This window comes from Acytostelium subglobosum (genome assembly GCF_000787575.1).
Source record: "Acytostelium subglobosum LB1 DNA, scaffold: scaffold7, whole genome shotgun sequence".
Classification (NCBI taxonomy): Eukaryota; Evosea; class Eumycetozoa; order Acytosteliales; family Acytosteliaceae; genus Acytostelium; species Acytostelium subglobosum.
In genome coordinates, this window is record NW_012236526.1 from 174,463 (window position 1) to 196,403 (window position 21,941).

At 45.4% G+C, this 21,941-nt stretch overlaps 10 protein-coding genes across 10 annotated transcripts; 3 read left to right on the forward strand and 7 right to left on the reverse strand.

The window, feature by feature from the left end:
* Positions 1-94: 94 nt before the first annotated feature.
* Positions 95-1,651, reverse strand: SAMD00019534_039510 (hypothetical protein; the record flags this gene model as incomplete). The annotated part of the gene is made up of 4 exons (XM_012900456.1): positions 95-827; positions 906-1,301; positions 1,374-1,554; positions 1,642-1,651. 4 exons carry the CDS (start codon positions 1,649-1,651, stop codon positions 95-97), a joined length of 1,320 nt encoding a protein of 439 aa, XP_012755910.1.
* A 771-nt stretch (positions 1,652-2,422) lies between these two features.
* SAMD00019534_039520 (hypothetical protein) lies at positions 2,423-4,439 on the forward strand (the record flags this gene model as incomplete). The annotated part of the gene is made up of 5 exons (XM_012900457.1): positions 2,423-2,467; positions 3,028-3,843; positions 3,911-4,030; positions 4,093-4,283; positions 4,358-4,439. The coding sequence occupies 5 exons, from the start codon at positions 2,423-2,425 to the stop codon at positions 4,437-4,439; spliced, it is 1,254 nt and encodes a 417-aa protein (XP_012755911.1).
* A 233-nt stretch (positions 4,440-4,672) lies between these two features.
* Positions 4,673-5,540, reverse strand: SAMD00019534_039530 (hypothetical protein; the record flags this gene model as incomplete). Its single annotated transcript, XM_012900458.1, has 2 exons — positions 4,673-5,140; positions 5,205-5,540. 2 exons carry the CDS (start codon positions 5,538-5,540, stop codon positions 4,673-4,675), a joined length of 804 nt encoding a protein of 267 aa, XP_012755912.1.
* Positions 5,541-5,783: 243 nt separating this feature from the next.
* On the reverse strand, positions 5,784-6,556 carry SAMD00019534_039540 (hypothetical protein; the record flags this gene model as incomplete). The annotated part of the gene is made up of 3 exons (XM_012900459.1): positions 5,784-5,936; positions 6,008-6,216; positions 6,304-6,556. The coding sequence occupies 3 exons, from the start codon at positions 6,554-6,556 to the stop codon at positions 5,784-5,786; spliced, it is 615 nt and encodes a 204-aa protein (XP_012755913.1).
* Positions 6,557-6,797: 241 nt separating this feature from the next.
* SAMD00019534_039550 (hypothetical protein) lies at positions 6,798-7,802 on the forward strand (the record flags this gene model as incomplete). The annotated part of the gene is made up of 2 exons (XM_012900460.1): positions 6,798-7,112; positions 7,191-7,802. Coding segments are annotated over 2 exons (927 nt in total), but the record flags the coding sequence as incomplete, so codon positions are not given.
* A 711-nt stretch (positions 7,803-8,513) lies between these two features.
* SAMD00019534_039560 (hypothetical protein) lies at positions 8,514-9,081 on the forward strand (the record flags this gene model as incomplete). Its single annotated transcript, XM_012900461.1, has 2 exons — positions 8,514-8,560; positions 8,625-9,081. The coding sequence occupies 2 exons, from the start codon at positions 8,514-8,516 to the stop codon at positions 9,079-9,081; spliced, it is 504 nt and encodes a 167-aa protein (XP_012755915.1).
* A 524-nt stretch (positions 9,082-9,605) lies between these two features.
* SAMD00019534_039570 (hypothetical protein) lies at positions 9,606-10,504 on the reverse strand (the record flags this gene model as incomplete). The annotated part of the gene is made up of 4 exons (XM_012900462.1): positions 9,606-9,703; positions 9,785-9,932; positions 10,004-10,309; positions 10,400-10,504. The coding sequence occupies 4 exons, from the start codon at positions 10,502-10,504 to the stop codon at positions 9,606-9,608; spliced, it is 657 nt and encodes a 218-aa protein (XP_012755916.1).
* A 3,566-nt stretch (positions 10,505-14,070) lies between these two features.
* SAMD00019534_039580 (hypothetical protein) lies at positions 14,071-17,140 on the reverse strand (the record flags this gene model as incomplete). Its single annotated transcript, XM_012900463.1, has 3 exons — positions 14,071-15,792; positions 15,865-16,062; positions 16,130-17,140. Coding segments are annotated over 3 exons (2,931 nt in total), but the record flags the coding sequence as incomplete, so codon positions are not given.
* Positions 17,141-18,223: 1,083 nt separating this feature from the next.
* On the reverse strand, positions 18,224-19,974 carry SAMD00019534_039590 (hypothetical protein; the record flags this gene model as incomplete). The annotated part of the gene is made up of 2 exons (XM_012900464.1): positions 18,224-19,763; positions 19,859-19,974. The coding sequence occupies 2 exons, from the start codon at positions 19,972-19,974 to the stop codon at positions 18,224-18,226; spliced, it is 1,656 nt and encodes a 551-aa protein (XP_012755918.1).
* A 364-nt stretch (positions 19,975-20,338) lies between these two features.
* SAMD00019534_039600 (hypothetical protein) lies at positions 20,339-21,205 on the reverse strand (the record flags this gene model as incomplete). Its single annotated transcript, XM_012900465.1, has 1 exon — positions 20,339-21,205. One exon carries the CDS (start codon positions 21,203-21,205, stop codon positions 20,339-20,341), a length of 867 nt encoding a protein of 288 aa, XP_012755919.1.
* Between the last annotated feature and the right edge of the window lie 736 nt (positions 21,206-21,941).

A 21,941-nucleotide genomic window follows, 5' to 3' on the forward strand; every position in this document is an offset into this window, starting at 1 on the left:
TCCCGCAAATAATAACAAAATACCCAGTGTCAGGGCAAGGGTAAAGAGATAGAGTGAGAGTTACATTATTATTATTGGACATTATGATGAGTGTTTATTGATCATTCTCTCCATGATGATAGGAATAGACACCTGAAGTATCACGACGCTCCTTGGTCAGACCCTTGGTTCTGAGCTTGGATCGAACGTTGCTGATGTGGCGCTGCTCCAACAGGAATTGGTTGTTGTCAGAGGCGGAACGCATCTCGATGCCAATCAGCTTGCGCAGGTCTTCGTTCTGGGTCCAGTGGAAGGAGGCGCTGTTCTTCAGGACACTCTTGATCTCATGCAGTTGGATGTACTTGCGCCAGCCTTGGAAGTAGAATGGTTGGTTGTCAATCTTGAGAGTCTCGCGGGGTGAGTCGCCCTCCTTCAGGGTCTTGACAATCTTCCTCAGCAGGGTCTTTGACTGTGCCTTCTTCTTGCCCTTCTCGTTGTTGGATAGGATAAGGTTCTCGACCATTGATACAATTTCATTTTCTTCGTCGTCCTCGTAGTCTTCATCGTCGTCGTCATGTTCATTGTCATCGTCGTCAGTGTTGTCATCATCATCTTGTGATCTTGCGTTTCTGTCTTGATATTTGGAGTAGTCCTCATCCTCGACATCATCATAATCATTGACAGACTCGGCCTCTTCGTCGTCATTCTCTACATCCTCCTCATCATCCTCATTATCTTCCAGCATATTATCATCCATCTCACTAATCAAAAAGGCCATGGCAGTGCCAGCAGTATTTGTCAATGCGGTGAATGATGATGAAGTCAACTCGATGATCTTGTCCAACATGCTATTGTAATGTTGATGTGTTGTTAGACCTTGTGTGCACTTTGCGGATGTTGTTCTGTTTGACAACAATGATACATACTTCATATGTTTGGAGATCTTTGATTTATCCAGTCTTGTGAGCATTAGAAGCCAGCCCTTTAGAGCGCTGTTGAGAACGGTCTTGTTCTTCTGTGTCTGGATGATGTCGGCAAACATCTCGATGGTGTTCTCGTAGGAGTCCGAGTAGGATGTGTTCATGAAGCATGAGAATGACACGGCGTCCAGAGCACTGGAGATGGTGGCCGGACTCACATGGTCCTCAGTGTCATTGATCACAGATGACAGACCACCCTTGATGGTCTTGTGGAAGTCATAACGACTCAGTCCATTCTGTACAGCAATAACCTTTAGTGCACGAGCAGCCAGAGTAACCTCTTCCTGTTCTCTGTTTGGTGCTGCAATTATATCACAAATGGAGTTGGCTAGTTCAACATCCCTATTCATTCATTCATTCAATGTTAGTATCTAATCACACTATTAGTTGTTGTTAAGTAGTATATGTACATACAGTTCATGTATCTGTTCAATTCTCTCTTGATGTGTGCAAATATCAATGATGTTCTTGAGAGCATTAACTCTGATTGTAGTCTTCTTCTCCTTGAGCAATGGTGCAAAGTAGCTTAGCTCATTAGATAATACATCAGAGTCGAACTTGTTTGTTACAGCTCTATGATTTGATTTCCTGTCTCCTAAACAACATTATAATGTTATGTTAGTATATTTGATTATTTAATTGATTGATTGACATCTATAAGTACTTGTTTTAATCAACCTACTAATATTCATTCTTGTATATTTGTTGTTGTATGTGTAATAACTATATGTATGTGATTTATCTGTTTCTTAATATATATTATAATAATAAATAAAGTATCTGTTTGTATTTGTTTTGTAATTGAAATGATAAGATGAGTGGGGTTTGAGTTGTTATAAATCGTTTCCAAAATGCGAATTTAGGTGTATCTCTCCAATATCAACACACACTAATGACTCGCAAGTAATGTGAAAAAAGGTGGAAGGTGCTCTCACCCAACCAACCATTGTGTAATTGAGAACCAAGAATGATTAACTCCAAACACTTCCCATTTCGATCCTACCTTCCCACACACCACCATCATCCATTCTCTCTTTCTCCTCGAGAAGAGAGCAAACAGACCAACCACACCAAACGATCAATTATGTTCCTGTTTATGGGACCAAGATTTAAAATAAGCACTGTAATCATTACATGGCATATATCTTAATCTTGAAACCAAAACTTATAACTCTAGTAAACAATTATGATTAATAAATAGAATGGATGAATTAGTGAATAATAATAATAATCACCAGGTTATAAAAGTTGACCAAGTCAAGTACGATTGATTGGTAGATCTGAACACTCACTCATTTTTTGAATGATGAAGAATGATTGCGCGCAAATGATCAAATCTAAGGAAACTGTTGAAGTCGTTGTCATTTGGCGCGAAGAACATACAACAACACACACAAAACAACAACAACTTCAACAACAAACAACAACAACAGCAAGCCTTTGGGGTGTGTGCAGGCCAGGCCATGCTGGTGATTGTGAGCGATCAAGGTGTTGTGATTGTCACCAAAGTATGTACATACTTTGAACTTGGAAGGCGCCATATCCATGATGTTGATGTTGTTCACAAAGCTTTAGTATCAACAACAATCATATCATACCATCTCATCATCATTCATTAATCGAGAGAGCTAGGACTAGACTATTTATTTATTAAACTACACCATCATCAACATCATCAATATCATCAATACCATACAGCAACAGGTTTAGGTTATCTCGCGAGTACAAGGATACTGACTGACTGACGGGACATTGGTCGACCAGCTCCCGTGACGACGACAACGACAAAGACACTTCATACCACATCATCATCATCAATCAACAACACAAACACATAACTGCCTGCCATTGGCACTCACCTTGTCCATCACATATACACACATACCAATCACAAACTGGATCCACCATTGTCCGAGTCAATATCTGACTCATTTCTAAGCTTAGAGGCAAGTCCGGCACGCTTGAGTAAGTTGTCATCTGTGGCGCCAATGATTGAGTGATCATCCAAACCAACCATCATCCATCCAACCATCCACTATCAATCAATCAATCAAACAACCAAATAGAGTCATATCATGGCTTTGCAGATTCACCAATTACCAAGCGGAGAGGCAAGCTGTCAGATGATGAGAATCCATTCATTACCAATATATCGACACCTCCACCAGCCTCACATAGCTCGTCCATTCCATACCCATTCGGCGATGATTACTTTGGATTCCCCTCGCCCTTCAAAGTGGTGTCCACGCCAGTCAAGTCGGCCCACAACAACAACGTGGACATCTACAACGCCATGTCATTCATGAGTCCGCCCCACCCCGTCTCCCTGCACTCTGCATCCACACCAAGTCACAGCATCAACAACAATGTACATAATAGTAGTAATAATAATAATAGTAGTATGAATGGATCCTCATCCATTCCAATGCCAATGCCATACCAGCACATGGAGGATGCAGTCACGGCATCAACAGCGTCACATCCACAGCCAATCACACATATGGAGCTTGTTCCACCATCAGTACCAATGTTCCAACAACAACAACAACAACTACAACAACACCAACAATATGTTGACATGTCTGGTATCCAACATCATCATCATCATCAGCAACACGAACATGTTGGATTATTGGATATCAAAAATATGGCGTCGCCAGGAGATGGCAGCGGTGTTGGCAACGACAATATCATTCATGTATTGGACAACCCTATTGACATTGGCAAGCTCATACCCGAGGTCTCCACACCATCTCGTTCGCCACCGATTGGCTACGATGTTGATATCAGCAGACCACGGCCACAATCACAGCCATCACTCTACCGACTACTTCGAATGTGGATCAATGATGTGGCGCCATCACCAGAATCACTATTATTAAATGTAACGTATACCATGGATGATCAATGATCTGCTCGGCCACCCTTCTAACCTCTCCAACATTAAATAGATGCAAGAAGAAAACAACTCGTTCACTCTTCCACCACCTCTACCCGACTCGCCAGATGTAGAGGAAGAGACATCTCAGCCGATCCAACCACGACCATGTACTGCACCATCCGAGTTTGATGTAAGTATACACAGCCCTGGATGTGCAGATCAAGATAACCATATTAACCCATCAATATCCAGGCATTGATCAGACAACAACAACAACAACAGCAGTTGCACTTTGGCGGCTATACCAACAACATCAACAACAACAATAATAACAATAACAATAACAATAACAACTTCATTGACAACAACAATGACGTCCAGCAGCCATCCAGTGAGTCACTGCTGGCGGAGCACATGTCCAATTTTAAAGCTGTAAAGAAGAGGTAAGGTCATGCTTGTCCTTGACCCGGGACACCTGGATCATCTACAAATACTAACGCCGCAATCACAAACATAGCTTCCAAAATAACTACAAGAAGCGAAGGTCTAGATACAAGAATAGTATAACAATCCTTAACTCAATGCTGAACCTACGGTAGGATACCCAGCATAATAGACTCTATAGCATCCACACCCAACATACATCCATCCATCCATCCACTCAATCAATCACACTCAATCAATCACACTCAATCAATCACACTCAATCAATCATACTCAACCAATCCAATTCAATCTAATACACTACATCGTGAGGGAAAGTGATTTCCACTCGCCATGTCTTAAGAAAGAGATATACATGTTACATTATAGTTCTCGCGACACAAGGTCATCAACGAATACTCCATTTTAGTTCTCTTTGTTGCTCCAGATGATAGAGATCACTAAGTATCTTCTGGTAGGTGGGCATGATGTCAAACTTGCTCTCGCTCCAATTGATGATATTGATGTGATCGCAGTTGGGTATCTCGTTGAAGCTCTGTCCCCATCGCGCCGAATCCATGCTGACCAGTCCATCATTGCGACCCTCACGCTCGGCAAGCAGTTGTCCAAAGTAGTAGAGATAGGAGAACTTGCTTTCAAACTGCTTCCATGCTCCATAGCTCTTGTATTGGACGTCGGGCACGTCGGTGATCTCAGGGTTAAAGCATTCATTGATGTACTGTGGTGTCAGCTGGTCGATTGCCAACAGAGGTATGTCCAGCACCTTGAACAGACTCTCAATCTTCAGCTTCTGTTTGATGTTGAGCACAGACCAGTCGGCAATGTAACTGCCTCTGTGTGGTGTTGCGAGTGTAGTCTACGCCATCATTCGCGCAAGGTTAGTAGTGTCCCCAACCAACCAACCAACTCAACCTGCTTACCAATGACATAATGTTTCGCTCCCAATCAAGCTTGTTGATTAGGTATCGAGCGTCCAATCCTCCCATGCTGTGTGCAATGACATGCACCTTGTCCGTATTGTACTGTTTGAGCACTTGACTCAACTGCGTCTGCAACTGAGCTGCTCTGTTGGCTATAGAGTCTGTAGGATGCACGCGCGTCGCGACCACCTTGGCGCCAAGTGATTTGAGCGGCTCTGTTATACCATGAAAGTACACAAAGGGTCCCAGTTCCCTGAATCCAAACAGACCGTGCAGCAGCAACAGCGGCTGCTTGGGTATCAACAATGATTGTTTGCCCAAACCGGCGGCGTGCATCTGTCTGTATCGCTTTACTAATTAATGAATGATTGAATGATTGATTGAATTGATTGAATTGATTGATTGAATGTATGAATGAATGAGCCTGTTTGATTGATTGAGAGAGATACAAGTGTCCAAGTGATAATGATCGCTTTGTTTAATTTTCACAACAATGTTGTTCATTGTGATGATGATGATGTGGCAGTGTGATGGGTTGTTGGGAAGTTCGCCACCATGTGTTTCTGTCTGTTGAGATCACTAGTTGAAATTGGCTTCGTCTCCACCTTCATCAGACGATGCTCCACCCTCATCATCATCATCAACATCATTATTCTGGTTCTCATATTCATCATCCTCCATATCTGATTCATCTTCATCTGCATCGCCATCCATCTCATCGCCTTCTTTCTTCTACATTGTATCAATGATTGAATGATTGAGTTAGTGATTGACAGGGACCATGTGATGTAACTCTTCCTTACCTTGTTCTCATCGTCCTCGCCTTCTTCATCCTCTTTCATGCCATCTAGAGTCTTCAATGCTGACTGACCCTTGTTTCTTCTCTTCTTTCTCTTTCGTGTAGTAGTAAGTTCCAGTGGAAAGTATCCAAGATGTATTGGCAGTGAATGTTCAATAGATGATTGTTGTGTTATATCTCCTTTATACTTGTTTGAGTATCTTTCTATCTTGTCTGTACCATTGTACCAAGTGTCAAGTGTCCGTTAGTTCCTTCAATGTATTCACTTGATTGATTGAATGATTGATTGATCGAACATACCTTTGACAACATCTTTACTACTCTTTAGATTGTATGGTGAGTACTTCATTCGTTGTTTGAGCTGTATCATCAGTGTAAACAATGTATATGTAGTTGAGTCTATTGTAGGCAGTGGAGGCATCTCCTTCATTGGGGGCATCAATGGTGGTGGCTTCTTTGCACCATCCTTCTTCTTTCTCTTGTCATCATCATCGTCGTCACTACTATCCAAGTTCAATCCACCTGATGGCGGTCTTCTGCCTGGCTGCATCATCATCTTTGTATTATTATTTGTTTATATATATGTTTATCGTGATACGAATGAATGAATGAGTGAGTCATTGAGATGACGTGTTGGCGGCAGATCTTCAAAATTCGTGAGAAGTGTGGACAATGAGTCATTCCTCTTTCATTCATTCATTGTTGAATGACACATATACATGTTATAATGTTGATCAAACATATAGATATAGATATAGATATAGATAGATAGATAAAAGATGAAGAAGATAATAACAATAATACGTAATATTTTGAGATATTGTATATTCTCTTTTGCAATGTTGCTTAGGAGATTGTTCCCTGCACATCTGGCATTGGAGAGATTGGATATACCTGTGATGTATTTAGATAATCCAGTCAAATTGGTACAGATATCAGATATACATTATGATGAATATCCTATTAGAATACATGATGAGTTCATGGACAAAGTCATCAAGACTGTCAATGCACAAGATCCCGACATCATCGTCATAACAGGTGATCTTGTACAATTCAAGCCAGAGCCCATCCATGAGTTACTCAAGAAGCATCTCTCAAAGTTATCAGTATGTTACCTCATCCACTGACCTCCCCCTTTGGAATGATTCCAATCACTCACTCAATCAATCAATCAATCAAAAAAGGCAAGACATGGAGTATATTGTATACTTGGTAATCATGATTATAAGACTGATCATGGGCCAGAGACTATTGTTGGAGCACTTAAGGATAGTAATATTACAATGTTGGTCAATGAGACTGTGTATCCGATGGGAAAGGGACAGGGTAAATTGCAATTGGTTGGACTTGGAGATTATAGTAGGAAGCGTGCCAACTTTAGATTGGACTGTGTTGCAGCCGACCTTGCAATGAAGAACACAGCACGAGTAGTACTATCACACAATCCAGACAGTGCACGCGAGTTGGAACCCTACGACATTGACCTGGTACTCTCTGGACATACACATGGTGGCCAGATCTGTTTCCCGAATGGCTCACCAATCATTCCAGTGTTGGACAACATATTCCTGTTGTTGCCACGCGCATTGTTAGCAGGCATTAGCTATCCACGCAAGGTTGTAAAGAATTGGAAATGGTGTCGTGGACATCATATTCTGAATGGAGCACAGTTGGAGCCACCCAAGAATCCACAACGACCAATGCATCTCTATGTCAACCGAGGATTGGCAACACATCCTCCCATGCGACTCTTTTGCGATCCAGAGATCACTGTTGTCGACCTGATACCAAAGCAGCAATGATTGATTCACAAAAGAGTACGTGAAAGAGGTACATTGATTATCGTGAGGACTTCAGAATATAGTTTTAGTGATTCCAAAACAATATCATTGAATTTATCTTGGATTATATATGTTCTTTTTTGGAAAGACATGAAGTTTATTGTAAACGATGTATTCATGAAAGACTGTATGATATAATAATTGACAGGTAATTTGCAAATGGTTAGTTTTGTTTATACATAATAGGGATAGAAACCGTATTCAGGAAGATTATCGTTCGCGATGAGCAAGATTTCTTTGTTGAGTTTATCTGATAAAATAGAAAGATCTTTGATAACTTCTCCTAAACTAATTGATTTAGATATTATATTAGAAACTAATTCTTTTGTAACAACATTCTTTCCAGTTCTGAGTTGAGGTGTTGGCTGTGCAGAAATGCTCTTGACCTTTGACGCAAGGCCTTGAGGCAAGAACAACATCTCATCCTCGTCCTCCTCCTCTTCCTCTTCTTCCAACACCTCCTCCACATCTTCGCCTTCATCGCCAACTTGGTCATCGGCGGCAGCGGATGTCTTTGTGGATGAGGTCAAGGTGGAGGTGGTGCCGGTGTTCTTAGAGCCACTCTTGTTCTTCTTGTTCTTCTTGTTCTTCTTGTTATTCCAAATTTGGGATCAAGGTCCAAATTGAAGTTGGCACTGGACAATATCCGCCCTGGCACTGACACGTATGTATAATCAAATTGTAGTATCTGGGGTCAACTATTTCAATAAGATGTATGAGTACTAATGCTTCATCTTATTCTTCCTCTTCCTCTTCTTTCTTCTCTCCTCTCCTCAGCGTCAACAAGCTCATCTTGAGCAACTCTGTAGCTAATCTGCCCGCCCCAACAGATAAGCAGGTCAAACCAGAGCTCAAGCGTGAACGTGATGAGACTGTCGTCATCTCTGACGATGAGGACGTTGATCCAATCGTCAAGCGTATGAAGGCCATCACCAACGCCTCTAACCTTGGAGACTACCTCGCCCGTCTTGAAGAACAGAGGGCGTGGGTGTTAAACGAGATTGTGACCCTCAAGTGGGCCTTGAAGCACCACAATCTCACTTCTGACATGGAGCTGTCTCTGTATAATCAACTGAATGAGTTCTTTGACTTTGGCCTACGTGCAAGTCTACCTACTGATGAGGAGATCAGCCTCTCCAAGGATAACCAAACTCAGCAAGATGATGGCACCACTACGAGCACCACCAGCACCAGCACCACCAGCACCACCAGCACCACCTCGACCTCTGACTAAGCTTAGGTCACCTATCTGTTGACAATCAACAGATCAACAAAACCAAATAAACTATGAATAGCAATCGCTATTACATCAACAACACATATCATTGTTTACTTGTTTTGTTGATCTACTAATAGTCAATGACAATTAAATTGATTGATTGATGCTTTAATTAAATTAGTAATTTGGACCTTGATCCCAAAGCTGGAATAACGACCATAATCTATCATTTGGAATCATTGTCGAACCGAAAAAAATTGTTTTTATTTCCAACTTGACTCCACTTGACTGATTCCACCAATATTTATACCAGTTGGAAATTAAATTGTTCCACTGTAAATAAAAAAGTGTAATATATTATTCGGACTTGATCAGACCATCGATTGTTGTCGGAATATACATAATGGGCGGTTGGATAAATATAAATGAGGTTATGACTGGAAAAAGATAATTGAAGTAAACTTCAGTCACCTTTATTAATGTCCTGTCCACATCAAGGTTACTGATGTATGGCTTAACCATTAATCTTATAAACTACATTACATTGCTAATTGTGGCTCTTGACGCGCCTTCTCGGCCTTGGCCGTTGAGTTTGACGATGATGATGCAGGCTCTTTATCAGACGTTGGTAATTTAACTAATGTTAGTCGTTCCGCCCAGTTGTTAATGAATAATGTCCAGTAGTAATTATGTGTACAAGGTGTGATTGGATACATACCAGGCAATATATGATCCAGATCAATCTTGATATCATTGTTTGGTACCTCTGGATATTGTAACTGCTGCTTCTCAATCTCCTCCAACTCTGCCAACAACTCATCCTCCTCTTCTGATGAGAATTGTCCACTCATCGCCTTTGATATTTCCTGTACATGTATGTGTTGCGTTAGAGATGTCCCATACCATGCAAAGCCAATACTCCTACGACTATACATACGTTCTGATATTCGATAGCCTCCTCTGTCTCGGCCATGATGTTCTCGACGTCCTCGAGAGACAGCTCCTTTTGGAGTTGTTTGAGTGCAGCGTTTCCTTTTTGAAGACTCTCGAATATCTTTGCCTGGAACTCTGCCTGCTCTATCTTTGATATCATCTCTTGTATGTTCAACAGATTCTGATCAGTCTCCTCCAACAACTTCTCCTGATACTTCTTCTTCTTCAATGCCAACAATGCCTGTTTCTTCTTATTATTCTTTGTACATTCCTTTGCTATATTGATCTCCTTTTGTATAACTACATTGATCTATATATCATATATCATAGTTCATTCAAATGTCAATCATATGTGTTCATTCATTCAATCATTCAATCATTCAATCATTGAACACTATACCTGTTGTTGATATTGCTTTAACTTGTCGCGTTGAACTTTAAGATCAAGTACAGCTTTATCTGTTGCACTAATTTGATTCTCTCTATCGCCTCCACTGCGACACATTGAAAACAATGCTCCCATGCTATCCTATATATATATATATATATAAATATTTATATCAAACAATTAATATAAATCTGTATCTTCAAGATTGTCGAATGACACGTCTACTCCTTCCTTCACACTCTTCTCCTCAACACCACCTCGATTGAATCAATAAATTGCAGAAAATGTGTGGTTGCAACCCCTAAATTGCGATTTCCTCAAGTTCCAGCTTCCTAGGACTGTGACGGGAATGGATGGGATAACTAAATAATCAATCACTACTTTATTTTGGATGCTGCTGTTGTGGAACTTGTTGTTGACCTGTAAGACCACCAAGACCTGATTGTTGAAGCTGTTGTTGAAGTGGTGGAACTTGTTGACCACCAACTCCTCCTATTGTTGGCATCTGTGATGTCTCTCTACTCTTGCAACTCTTGGCAACAGAGTCAAACAGTTGCTCAATCTCTGGCGCCTGTCTAGTGAACGAATGGCTCCAAAAGTCGTATCTAGGATTCTTGATCAGCTCCAAGAATGTGATCAACATGCCCCATGGATGTGGTTTGTTTGATATTAATCGCTCGAGCAATACGCGTGTGATCTGCTCCTTGATGATCTCTTGGGTGGCCTCGGCAAACAGATACAACAATACACAGCTAAAGTAATGTGTTTGATTGTTGGGATACCTGAGTTGGTTGGTGATGGCGTTGAAGAAGTGGTAGCGACCCTCTGCGTCCAGGTCCATGGCCAGACGATGGAAGATGTCCATCGGTGCGCTCTGTGAGGCGGTGGGAGCGGCATTGCCAGGCTTTCTCTGGATCTGTGGGATGGCCAGGGTGCCAACATAGAGTACCAACGAGTTGAGCAGTGGCAGGTTGTATCGAGTTCCGGCAGCAACGTCCTCATTCTCGGGCAAGTACAAGTACTTGTTCTTGAGGTCGGCGAGGAAGGAGAATGGTTCGCGACTCTTGATGTACGTGTCGATCTCGTTCTTGAGACCCTTGAGGTTGTCGATAAAGTTGGACGATATCTTGGGTGGCTGGTTGATCTCTGGCAGCACGTCCACCTTGAGGTTGGGCGTGAAGGGGTCTGGCAGGCGCATGTTCCTGGGGTATGCCGACAGGACAATGTTGCGAAGCTGAATGCACGTGTTAGGGATGACGTCGCACAGACTCTGGTGGTACTCGCACAGGAACTCGGGGAAGTCATGCAGCAGGACCAACAAGATCTTGAGAGTGCCCTTGTAGAGCAGACGCGTGGGCTCGCTCACATCTACGTTGCGCAAGAATGGCTCCATGAACTTGAAGTGAGTGATGAGCAGGTCGTGATACCATGGCTTGCACTGTGGCTTGCTCAACAAGTGGGGCAGGAATGAACGATGAGAGATCAGGTCGAGCCAAGCAAAGCAGAATGCTGGGAACTTGGCCGGCTGCAGAGTGAGCAACGTGTTGACAAAGAGGTAGTGGATGTGATTGGACACGTGCTCCAGCATGGGGTCGGGTGCGTTAAAGTCTGTGATTAGGTTCTCAAAGATGCGCAGGTATGGACGCTGATTGAATCGCGTGAAGTTGGTCTCATAGTCCTTGGTGATGACGCGAATGGCCAGATTCAACACCTTGGTCAGCGTGGCAATGTGCGTGGGATCGCCATGCTTGACGAGCAGCACGATGAATCGGCAGAGTGCGTCGATCTCGATGTATGGCGCGCCCAGCTGTGCGGGCTCCATCTGGTTGGCGTTGTATCGCTCGATCGACCACTCGAGGGCAATGCGGATGAACTTTTGGAAGTAGATGTCGTTCTTCATCATGTTGAGATTGAGCACTTGGCCCACGTACTGGATCAGCAACGACATCTCGTAGTTGGACGACGAGTAGACGATCCACTCTTGCAACAGCAGGATGGTGGCGTCTTTCAGACCGGGTGGGTCGCGGTTGATCTCCTCGTGCTTGACGCGGGAGATCCTTGGTCTCTTCTTCTCGTCCTTTGGACGGTTCTTGATGTCCTCCAGCGTCTTGAGAAGGATGTCCGAGGATGCGGTGGGGCCGGCACGCTGCACCATCTTGGTCAGGATGTCGACTGTGTAGACAAACTCACTGGGCACGGCGTAGTGGTTCTCAAGCACGGTGAAGCGAAGAAGGTTGACGGCAAACTCGATGGCCTGGCCTGCCTTGGCGGGGTCTATCAGCATGTGTGCCAACTGTTGGTCGTACTCATTGACATTGATCAACTGATGAATGATCAGGCCAGCGATGAGAATACGATTGAGCTTCTTGTCGGGCTGTGTGTAGAGCAGCAGCGAGGTGAGAGTGCTGACGATCTTTTGGTCCCAGTCGCGGATGACCTCGAGCAGCTCAAAGTAGAACTCGTACATCGGCTTCTTGTCTGGGTCGCACAATCGATTGAACAGCTTCTGAGCAAAGTTCTGTGCCAGTTCCAGGCGACCTGTCGAGTGCAGCATCAGTGCACCCATCTGTTGCGCCACATTGTACAGCAGCTCAAACTCAATAGTCGTGTTGGATGCCAGCAGTCGCAGAATGATGCTGTCCACTTCGTTGAGTAGCAGGTTGAACTTCTCCAACAGCTCGACATTGGACTCGGGCTGTACCACACCGCCAGGTGCAAGACCTTGGGTCTGTGGCACGTGTTGCTGTTGCTGTAGTTGTTGCTGTTGTTGCAATTGTTGTTGTTGCAGCAAGGACTGTTGTTGCGGTACTCCTTGCATGGGCAGGCCCGATGGAACCTGCTGCAACGAGTCGCTGCCACCCGATGCCTGTGCGGACAATGCGGCAACATTGGCGTGATGTGAAAGGTTTGTAAAGTCCTCGTACACTCTGAATTGCTCGGGCTGGATTCCGCCGGGCTTTGGTCTCAGAGGCTCGGGCAAGCTGTTGTAGATCGTGGACGTGAGATAGCCCATGTCAAAGAAGGGCTGGTTGCCGGCCGTATCCTTGTGGCGTTGGCGGTCCTTGAAGCTTGAAGACAGTACATTGTCAATGTCAACGATGGCCTTCTCGGTGGCGGCACGCTCAACAATCGAACAGGCAAAATCCAGGTTGTCAGCGCAGACATTGGAGATGGCGTGATCGAGGTGCATATCATTGTTGTTGGGGAAGAATGATCGGAGATGGGTGGCCATGCCCACGCGCAATGGGTCCTTGCACGTGACGAGAGCCAGACTGCCGGCCAGACTCTGCACCATCAGGTGCGCAGCCTTGCGCATCTTCTTCTCGTCTGGCTCGGTGGCAAAGTCCTTGCTGACCAGCTCCTTGGCTGTGACGACGGCAATGGCCACAGATCGCTCGACCACCGGGTTGATGATCTCCTTGATTGCACGCTCAAAGGCCATGGGCACGACCTTCTTGAGGATGGGCAAGTTGCCCAGAAGGCTTGGGTTGTACTGGATGTACTGCGCGAGGTTCTGCATCAGCTCGATGGCTGATGGCTTCTCCTCCTGGCGCTGCTGCTCCTCGCGACGGTCGCGGATCAATGTGCCAGGTGTGACGTCGTCGATGTTTAGCTTGAGGTTGGTGAGTAACAGTTCCACCTCAAACTTGGTATGATTGCGGGCATCTTCAAGATGGTAGATCTCAACCAACAGACGAATGATGGCCATCAACCAGGGGTTGGGTGGGCGGAACACCGTGGAAGTGGCGCATCCACAGTCGAGCAGCTTGCACACGAACGGTACAACTACTTGCAGGCATTCCATTGTCTACGGCTGCCAACAGGAGGTCCTTTGGCGACAGGGTTTTTTGGAGCAGAGGCTTGTTCTTGGCCAGAGTGATCAGGCCGAGGAAGCCACCAAGGTTCTTGAGCAGTGTGCGCTCGGACAGATCGGTCTTGGACTTGATCTTGTCCGACTTGAGTAGAGTTGTGACGTTTTGCTGCGTGAACTGCAGTACCTTCTGCGTGAGCTCGGGTATATTCATGCGGTCGATGAATGTCACATAGAGGTTGTGGAAGTTTGGCTCGATGCTGACACGCTTCACAACAAAGTACTGGGCGAGGAACTCGTAGAACTCGGCCTTGAGCACATCCTTCATCTCCTTGACCTTGGCATCCATGTTGTACATGGAGATGTTGTTGATGATGAAGAACATCTTGTCCTTCACAGCTTCCTCTGGCTGCACGATGTCCTCCGATGCCTGGACCAGCGTGCCAATGGGCATCGAAGAGTACTCCTCGGTGGGATGCTGCTCGGACTGCTTCTTTGGTGTTGTTGCAGTGGCTGTCGACTTCTTGTTGTCGGTCACATCACCAGCATTGTCTGATCGAGTTGGTGATGTTGGAGCTGGTACAGCCGCAGCTTGTTGTTGTTGTGTGAGGGATGCTTTGGCTTCAGCCTCTTGGCGCCTGTCGTTGGCATGCTGTGCATTCAGTGCGTCGCTGAATGAAATGTTGCTGCCAGATGGGATGCGCTGGAAGTCGCTGCTGGCACCATGAACGGGCATCTCTGATGAGTCGATCACCGCGTTGATCTGTTTGATCAAGTCGCCATTGGAGAATGTCTGGAAGTTCTCAATCGCACAGATCTGGCTCCAGTATGCCGGCCACTCGACCAGGCGACTGGCAAACGATATCAAAGCAGTGACACCAAAGTTGAACATGTTGGTGTCCTGAGGATGCTTGAGCGCGTCCAGCACATACTTGAGTGCGATTCGCAATGGCTCCGAGGTAATCAGCTGGTTCTTGATCATCGATCCAAATAGATATGCGGTGATCTTGAGCTCCTTGTCTGGATAGTCTGGCAAGAACTTGTACTCATCAAAGAGATTGAACAGCAAGCACTTGTATATCTCGTTCTCCCTTGTGTTCTGCCCAGAGTTCTTGTAGTCCTTCAAGGTGATGATGATCTGATCGACCGATATCTGCTCCTTGTAGAGCTTGAGGAGGTAGAGGTTCGTCTCCTCTTCAATGTCCTCGGGGAATCGTCGATCGGTGCTCTCGGGAGCAGCAGCTGTCGCTGCCATGTTGGGCATGGGATTGGGATGGCTGGCGGCCAAGTCCATCTCGGAGAATCGTGGACTGATGGCCCTGATGTCGTTGGCAATGTCCGTGGGGAATGTATCGATCCTCTCCAACAGAGTCTTGTAGAGGGACATCAATATCGTTGGTGATATCGAGATATGAGTGGAGTCGCCATTTATCCTCTCGGCCAGGTACAATACACATTGTCTAACAAATTGTATATCATCCTTCATTCGTTCCTGAAGCCATCTCTCCAAGAACAAGAACTCGCGTTGTGATGCCAACACTGCCAACTCAATAACGAATGGATATTGTTTGAATGTCAACATTTGAGTTAAGATCTAAAAGATTGAGTTAAGTTGTGATGTCAATATTGTTTGTGAAACGATCAAACAATTCAATCAATCACATACCTTTAACTCCTGGGATACATCGAGGAATCGTGATAGATAGCTTGGATCCTTGAGGTAGATGTCTGACATGCCATTGACTACAATGTCAGGATGCTCCTTCCACAATTGGAATATGAGAACTTGATAGTTGTGATTGAACAACAACGTTTGGAACAACAATACAATCAATTCTCTGAACAATCTGTTGTCCATCTTATCCTGTAGCATGATTGAGTTAGTGAGTGAGTGGATGTGCCCATCGATCAATCAATTAAAGTCTACTTACAGCAAGACTAGACAGACCCATGAGTAGGAAGTCGGGACAGTGCTTGAGGGGATAGTCAAAGAGTGAACGGGCACGGGAGTAGTGCTCCTCGTCAATGTCGGACAGTTCTAGAAGGGTGTCGATCAGAGAGAGCGAGTTCCAGTGGGCGACGGTCTGCGACACCTTGCCGAGAGCACTCTGCTCGAGACGTCTTTTGGATGACAGCTGGAAGGGGAAGTCAGACTGAAGAGCCACCTTGAGGAACGACAGCTGTCCCAGCGAGTTGCTCCACACGTGGTCCAAGAGATAGTGCACAGGGAACTTGGCGTCACTGGCAGACGCCTTCTTGAATATCGACAGGATGAGGTTGAGGCCACGCTGATCGTGCAGGACAAACTGCGAATAGTCAAGTTCCTTGATCACCAGCGACCAGTCGATGGCCGGGTAGAGCTCCTTGATGACGTCGACAAACACTGAGAAGTTCCATGTCGCCTGAGACTTGTGTGCCGAATCAGAATCGTCCTGCGAGGGCACGGCAATGGGTGATGTCGAGAGCGAGCCACTGAATGTCATCAGTGGCACAGTGGCCTCGGCACTCAAGCTGGGCTGCGATACGGTCTCTGCCATCATACCAACGATCTGGGCAATGTCAGACTCGACCAGCTTGGGGTAGGGCTGCAGCAGCTCCTTCAGAATGGCGGGGGACGACGCCACACCCATGAAGCTCTGCAGCAGCTGGAAGGGCAGTGGGAAGGCGCCATTGGACGTGGCCATCAGCTTGCTGACCAGCGCGTCCTGTGATCGTTTGGAGTTGGGTGATGCAATGTCATTGTGGAGGTAGGGCGAGAGGACACGCGATGGGTTTGGAGGGTACAGTGGCTGGATGTACTTGAGTATCTCTGCATTCTGAGGCGTTTGATTGGTGATCTCCTGCATCTTAACCTTGTAGAGAAGTTGATGCAACACATTCTCTGGGAGTGATTTGATATTCGCTTGGGATAGTATGTTCAATAGATACTTCTCTCCTGTTGATTGATTGTTAGTATTCGTTGTAATGCACAATAAGCAACAACAAACAAACATACCTTGATCGCGGGTATGTGCGTTGAGTGATTGTGATATGGCCAGTCCAAGGAGTATCTCTTGTGCCGGTGCCAACTTGATGGTCTGCGAGAATTGGGTGAGGAATTCGAGAGTGAGACTATCGACGCCCTCCAATGCCTTGCACAAGATCGAAGTGAAGTTGGGCTGCTTCATCAATCGAGAGAACTCATCTCTCAACAGCTGTATCTTGAATTGATCTCTTTGTTGATTCTTTGTCGAGTCTTTGAAGTCGATGCTATCCACCAGTATTCGGAACAGGTAGACCTCAGCTTGATTGCCGTATTGATTTGTGATCTGTTTGGTGTCAGTCCATCGTCGTCGTCTTGTCTCGGACAGAGCACTACCTACCTGTGTTATATCAGAGTATACTTGTTTATAAGACTTCTTTGAAAGCAATGATAATAGGTTGTTGATTTGGGTTGACATAATGAATGTAAGATTGGATACAATGTTGACTTGTTGTTGTTGTTGTTGTGATTGATCGTTATTATTGTTATTATTATTGGGACTAGCATTACTCTGCCATTGTTTGTAATACTGCTTGTCTGATCTAAAGTATTCGTCGAGTGTGCCCGCTGCACTTGCACTCGATTCATCGACATTGACATCATGACCAGTATCGCCACTACTACTATTGTTGCTGTTGTTGTTGTTGTTGTTGTTGTTGCTCATCCTCTATTGATTGATTGAATGAATGATTGGATGAATGATTGATTGATTGCAATTGAGTTGTAAACTCGATTTGAACTGTTATCTATTCTCTCTCACTATATACACAACTATACTATATCTATATGTATATATATTATAACTATATCTTTCTTATGTTTTATTTATAACAATGATGATGTTCATTCACGAACATTGTTGAAAAGAAGAATGGGGTGGGTGAGGGCAAGGGTTAGGGTAAGGGTTAGGGTTTGATTGAGACAAGGACGAGGTAAGGGTTATAAAGGTCGATTGGTTTAATTAAAGGGTATGGATTGATTGGGCAATGCTTCACTCCACCATTTACTTCTTCTCCTCGGCATTCTCTAGTGTGTCCATGTTATCATGTGTATCCTGAACAAACTGTTCGATGTTGTCTTGGCTGGGTGTTGCGGTTGGTACGATGCCACTGTTTGATGCTTGTCCAAAGAAGTTGTTGGGCTGTGGCGAAATGTAGTGACGTGCCTTGGGCTTCAGGAAGGTGAGGATACCCTCAACGCCCAGAGTCGATCCGATGCCACTGTGTCCGCGACCAGACCATGGCAGATAGGGCGAGACACGGTCGCAGGCATTCCAGTACACGGTTCCAGTGTTGGAGTTGTCGGCAATGTAGCTGGCCACGTCCTGATCCTTTGTGTAGACCGAACCCGTCAGGCCGAATGGGGTGTCGTTCATGAGTTGGACGGCCTCCTCGGGACCGGTGACCGATTGCACGGTGACCACTGGTCCAAAGAGCTCTTCCTTCTGGATGTCCATGCCGTGATGCACGTCTGTCAGCACTGTTGGCGAGAAGAAGGAGCCTGGTGCGTTGGGGACGGCGTTACCTCCGAGGGCAATGGTGGCGCCACGTGTGGTGGCGTTGGCGATCAGACGCTGCAGGTGCTCGACCTGTGGCTGTCCACGCGTCAGTGGTCCAAAGTAGGTGGCTGGGGTCTTGGGATCAAAGCCAAGGAAGTAGGTGCTGATCTCCTTGACGAGTCCCTCGACAAAGTTCTTGTAGACGTCTTGGTGCACGTAGATGCGCTCGACCGAGCAGCACGACTGGCCCGTGTTGTACATGGCGCCGTCTGCCAGCGAGGCAATGGCGTGGCCAATGTCGGCGTCGTTGTTGACGTAGGCGGCATCCTTGCCACCAAGCTCCAACTGTGTCTTGACCATGCGACCGGCCAGCGTCTCTGAGATGCTCTTGCCCGTCTGGTATGAGCCCGTGAAGAACAGACCATCGAGGGGCAGCGCCAGCATCGACTTGCTGATCAGGGCCTTGCCCAGCACGACCTGGAAGGCGTCCTGGGGGATGCCAGCCTCGTGCAGCATCGACATGATGTTGATGCCTGTGATGCTAGAGTACTCGGATGGCTTGTACAGCACACAGTTGCCAGTGAGCAAAGCGGGTACAATGACATTGAGGCCAATGAAGTACGGGTAGTTCCACGCCGAGATGTTGCCGACGACGCCCAATGGCTCGTAGACAAGCGACTCGCGGAACTTCTCAGTGGTGCGCACGACGCGCTCCTGCAGACACTCGGAGAAGTTGAACAGGAAGAAGTTGATGCGCTCGATCACCGCCTTGATCTCGTTCTTTGCCTGCACGATGGGCTTGCCCGTCTCGTTGGTGAGGTCGGTGGCCAGCGAATCGATCCTGTCGGTGAGCATGTCTCTAAACTTGATGATGCTCGTGGCTCTATCCTTCTGTGATGTATTCCTCCATGTCTCCTTAAAGTTTGACACTCTATTATACTTCTCCTCCAATGTCGATCTTGTATCAATCTTAATATCAGAGATAACCTGTCCTGTTGCTGGGTTAACAGGTGTCAAGTATAATTGATCTGACATATCTGTATTGCTGTTTGGTTGTTCGCGTAGTTGTTCGTGTTCATGTTCATGTCAGTTCATTCATTCAATCATTCATTCATTCATGACTCTATCAATCAATCATACTTGGTCGTGAAGGATCTTGCGGTGTTGATGAAGGTTGTGTTGCTGCGGAACAGGGTTTGGACGACCCTGCTGTTCCTGCTCAATCTCCTTGAGCCATTGGCTAGCAGTTGAAACATTGTATATATGTATGTATATGTATAAGATAGAGGTAAGAAGTAGCCAAGGTTATGAGTTCATCACCATTCATAGTCGCGCATGATCATTCATGCACAACACACGCAAGGTCTTCATTTTATTTGTGTGAAAGCTCGAATTTGAAGTTGGTTGCTGCTAAGGTTCTGCAGGGGATAGTCAAGGTTACGCAGAGAATTCATTTTTCAGCGGTCTCAATCCTTGGGTTCGAGCTGGTTCGACCCTGGACAACCCTTGGAACAGCAAGGGGAACCCTTTCAAACCTTATCTGATGTTAATTAAATATTTATATTTTTATTGTTGTTGTTGTAGTTGTTGTTGTGGTTGTTGTTGTTGTTGTATGATAAATTAGACCTTAAAGAAATCGTCGTCTCGTCCAAAGGAGTGGAACATATTGGTCAAATATGCGATAATTGTCCAGAGTGCGTTGTGTCGTTGAATGTTGTCAGAAAGGTCGCCAAGTGATCTGATTGTGTCTGACAATATGTTCCATTTCTTCATCTCTCCAAAGACATTCTCAATGATGATCCTCACCTTCTTGATTCGATTGCTCTCATCTTTCTCTCTCAGGATACGCTCGGCATCGAATCCTTCTTTGGTGACCTTGGCTTCCAATGCCTTCAACTTCTTAGATACCTTGGTCGCCTCCTTTCCTTGACGCAGGCGATGCTCATCGAGCGTGCGTTTTCTGATCATCTTGTCTGTGTACTCCATATGATCGATCAATGAAGCCGACTTGATCTTGGGGGTGATGGTGTTGGTGTAGTACTTCTGACCTCCTTTGAATCCTTTGTCACCGAGAATGACAATATCTTCATCGAACAGAGCCTGTAGTCTAGGTGCAGCATCCTTGTAGAGCGAGACGTCAGGCTGGGCGCCTCCCTCTGTCTTACCTACATACACGATCTTGCCACGTATATCGCAAATGACCAACACTGCCAAAGAATACATTGATTTCTTGCCAGAATAAACAAGATCCTTGATCGTCTTGTGTGGCGGCACTTGAATCCTCTGCTCTGACCCGTCCACAATGAGATGAACATTGTGCTTAATACCATCTTTCCATATTTCTGCATGATTGTCTCGAAGCTCTCCATTGTGAACCACATCCTGGAAGTACCCATGGCAGTACGACTTCAATCTATCGAACACCTTGGTGAATGAGTACCTGAGCTGAGCGATTGTCAATTGATATAGGAACACACGCTCCATCATGTACCAGGGAAGGTTGTGGCGGCACCTCATGAGGAAGACGAGCATGTCCTTGTGTTCAAAAGAGTGCTTCTCACAGAGCTGAGACACTTGACTATGGGAGAGCTTGAAGTAACTTGTGTACTCTTCATCTTGGTTGAACCATTGATCTGTAAGTGCAGAGTTGAGGGTATGGCATTTGTCAGTTAATGGACTTAGCTTGCTGGCAGCATATTTATTCTTCACCTTCTTCAAGGGTATTGTTCTTCCTCTTATTGTTCCTCCTTGTTGTTGTTGTTGTTGTTGTTGTTGTTGTTGGTGTTGGTGTTGCAGCTGCTTTCTTGGCCTTTGATTTAGACACTGGTTTGGTTATTGCTGGGCTTGGTGCTGCTGGGCTGGGTGCTGGGATGGGTGGTGATGTAGTTGTTGACATCGCATTATCGTCGATATCTATCGTTGCCCTGCTGGAGATACCGGTGTTCGCTTCGCACCATTGAGTCCATTTCTCTCGTTTGTTGGTTAGATACTCGACAAGGCAGTTCCATCGACAGAAGTATACAAAGACGCCAAACGTGCTGTCTGGATGGCAACACTTCAAGATGCGAGAACAACCCTTTGAACAGTTCTGGCAATGTTGGACAGAATCTCCAATAAAAAAATTATCTGGATCGTGTTCTCCAATCGCAAACAAAACAAAATAAAAAAAAAAAAAAAACAAAAAAAAAATTAAAATATGTCCAACACTGCACATCATCATTTT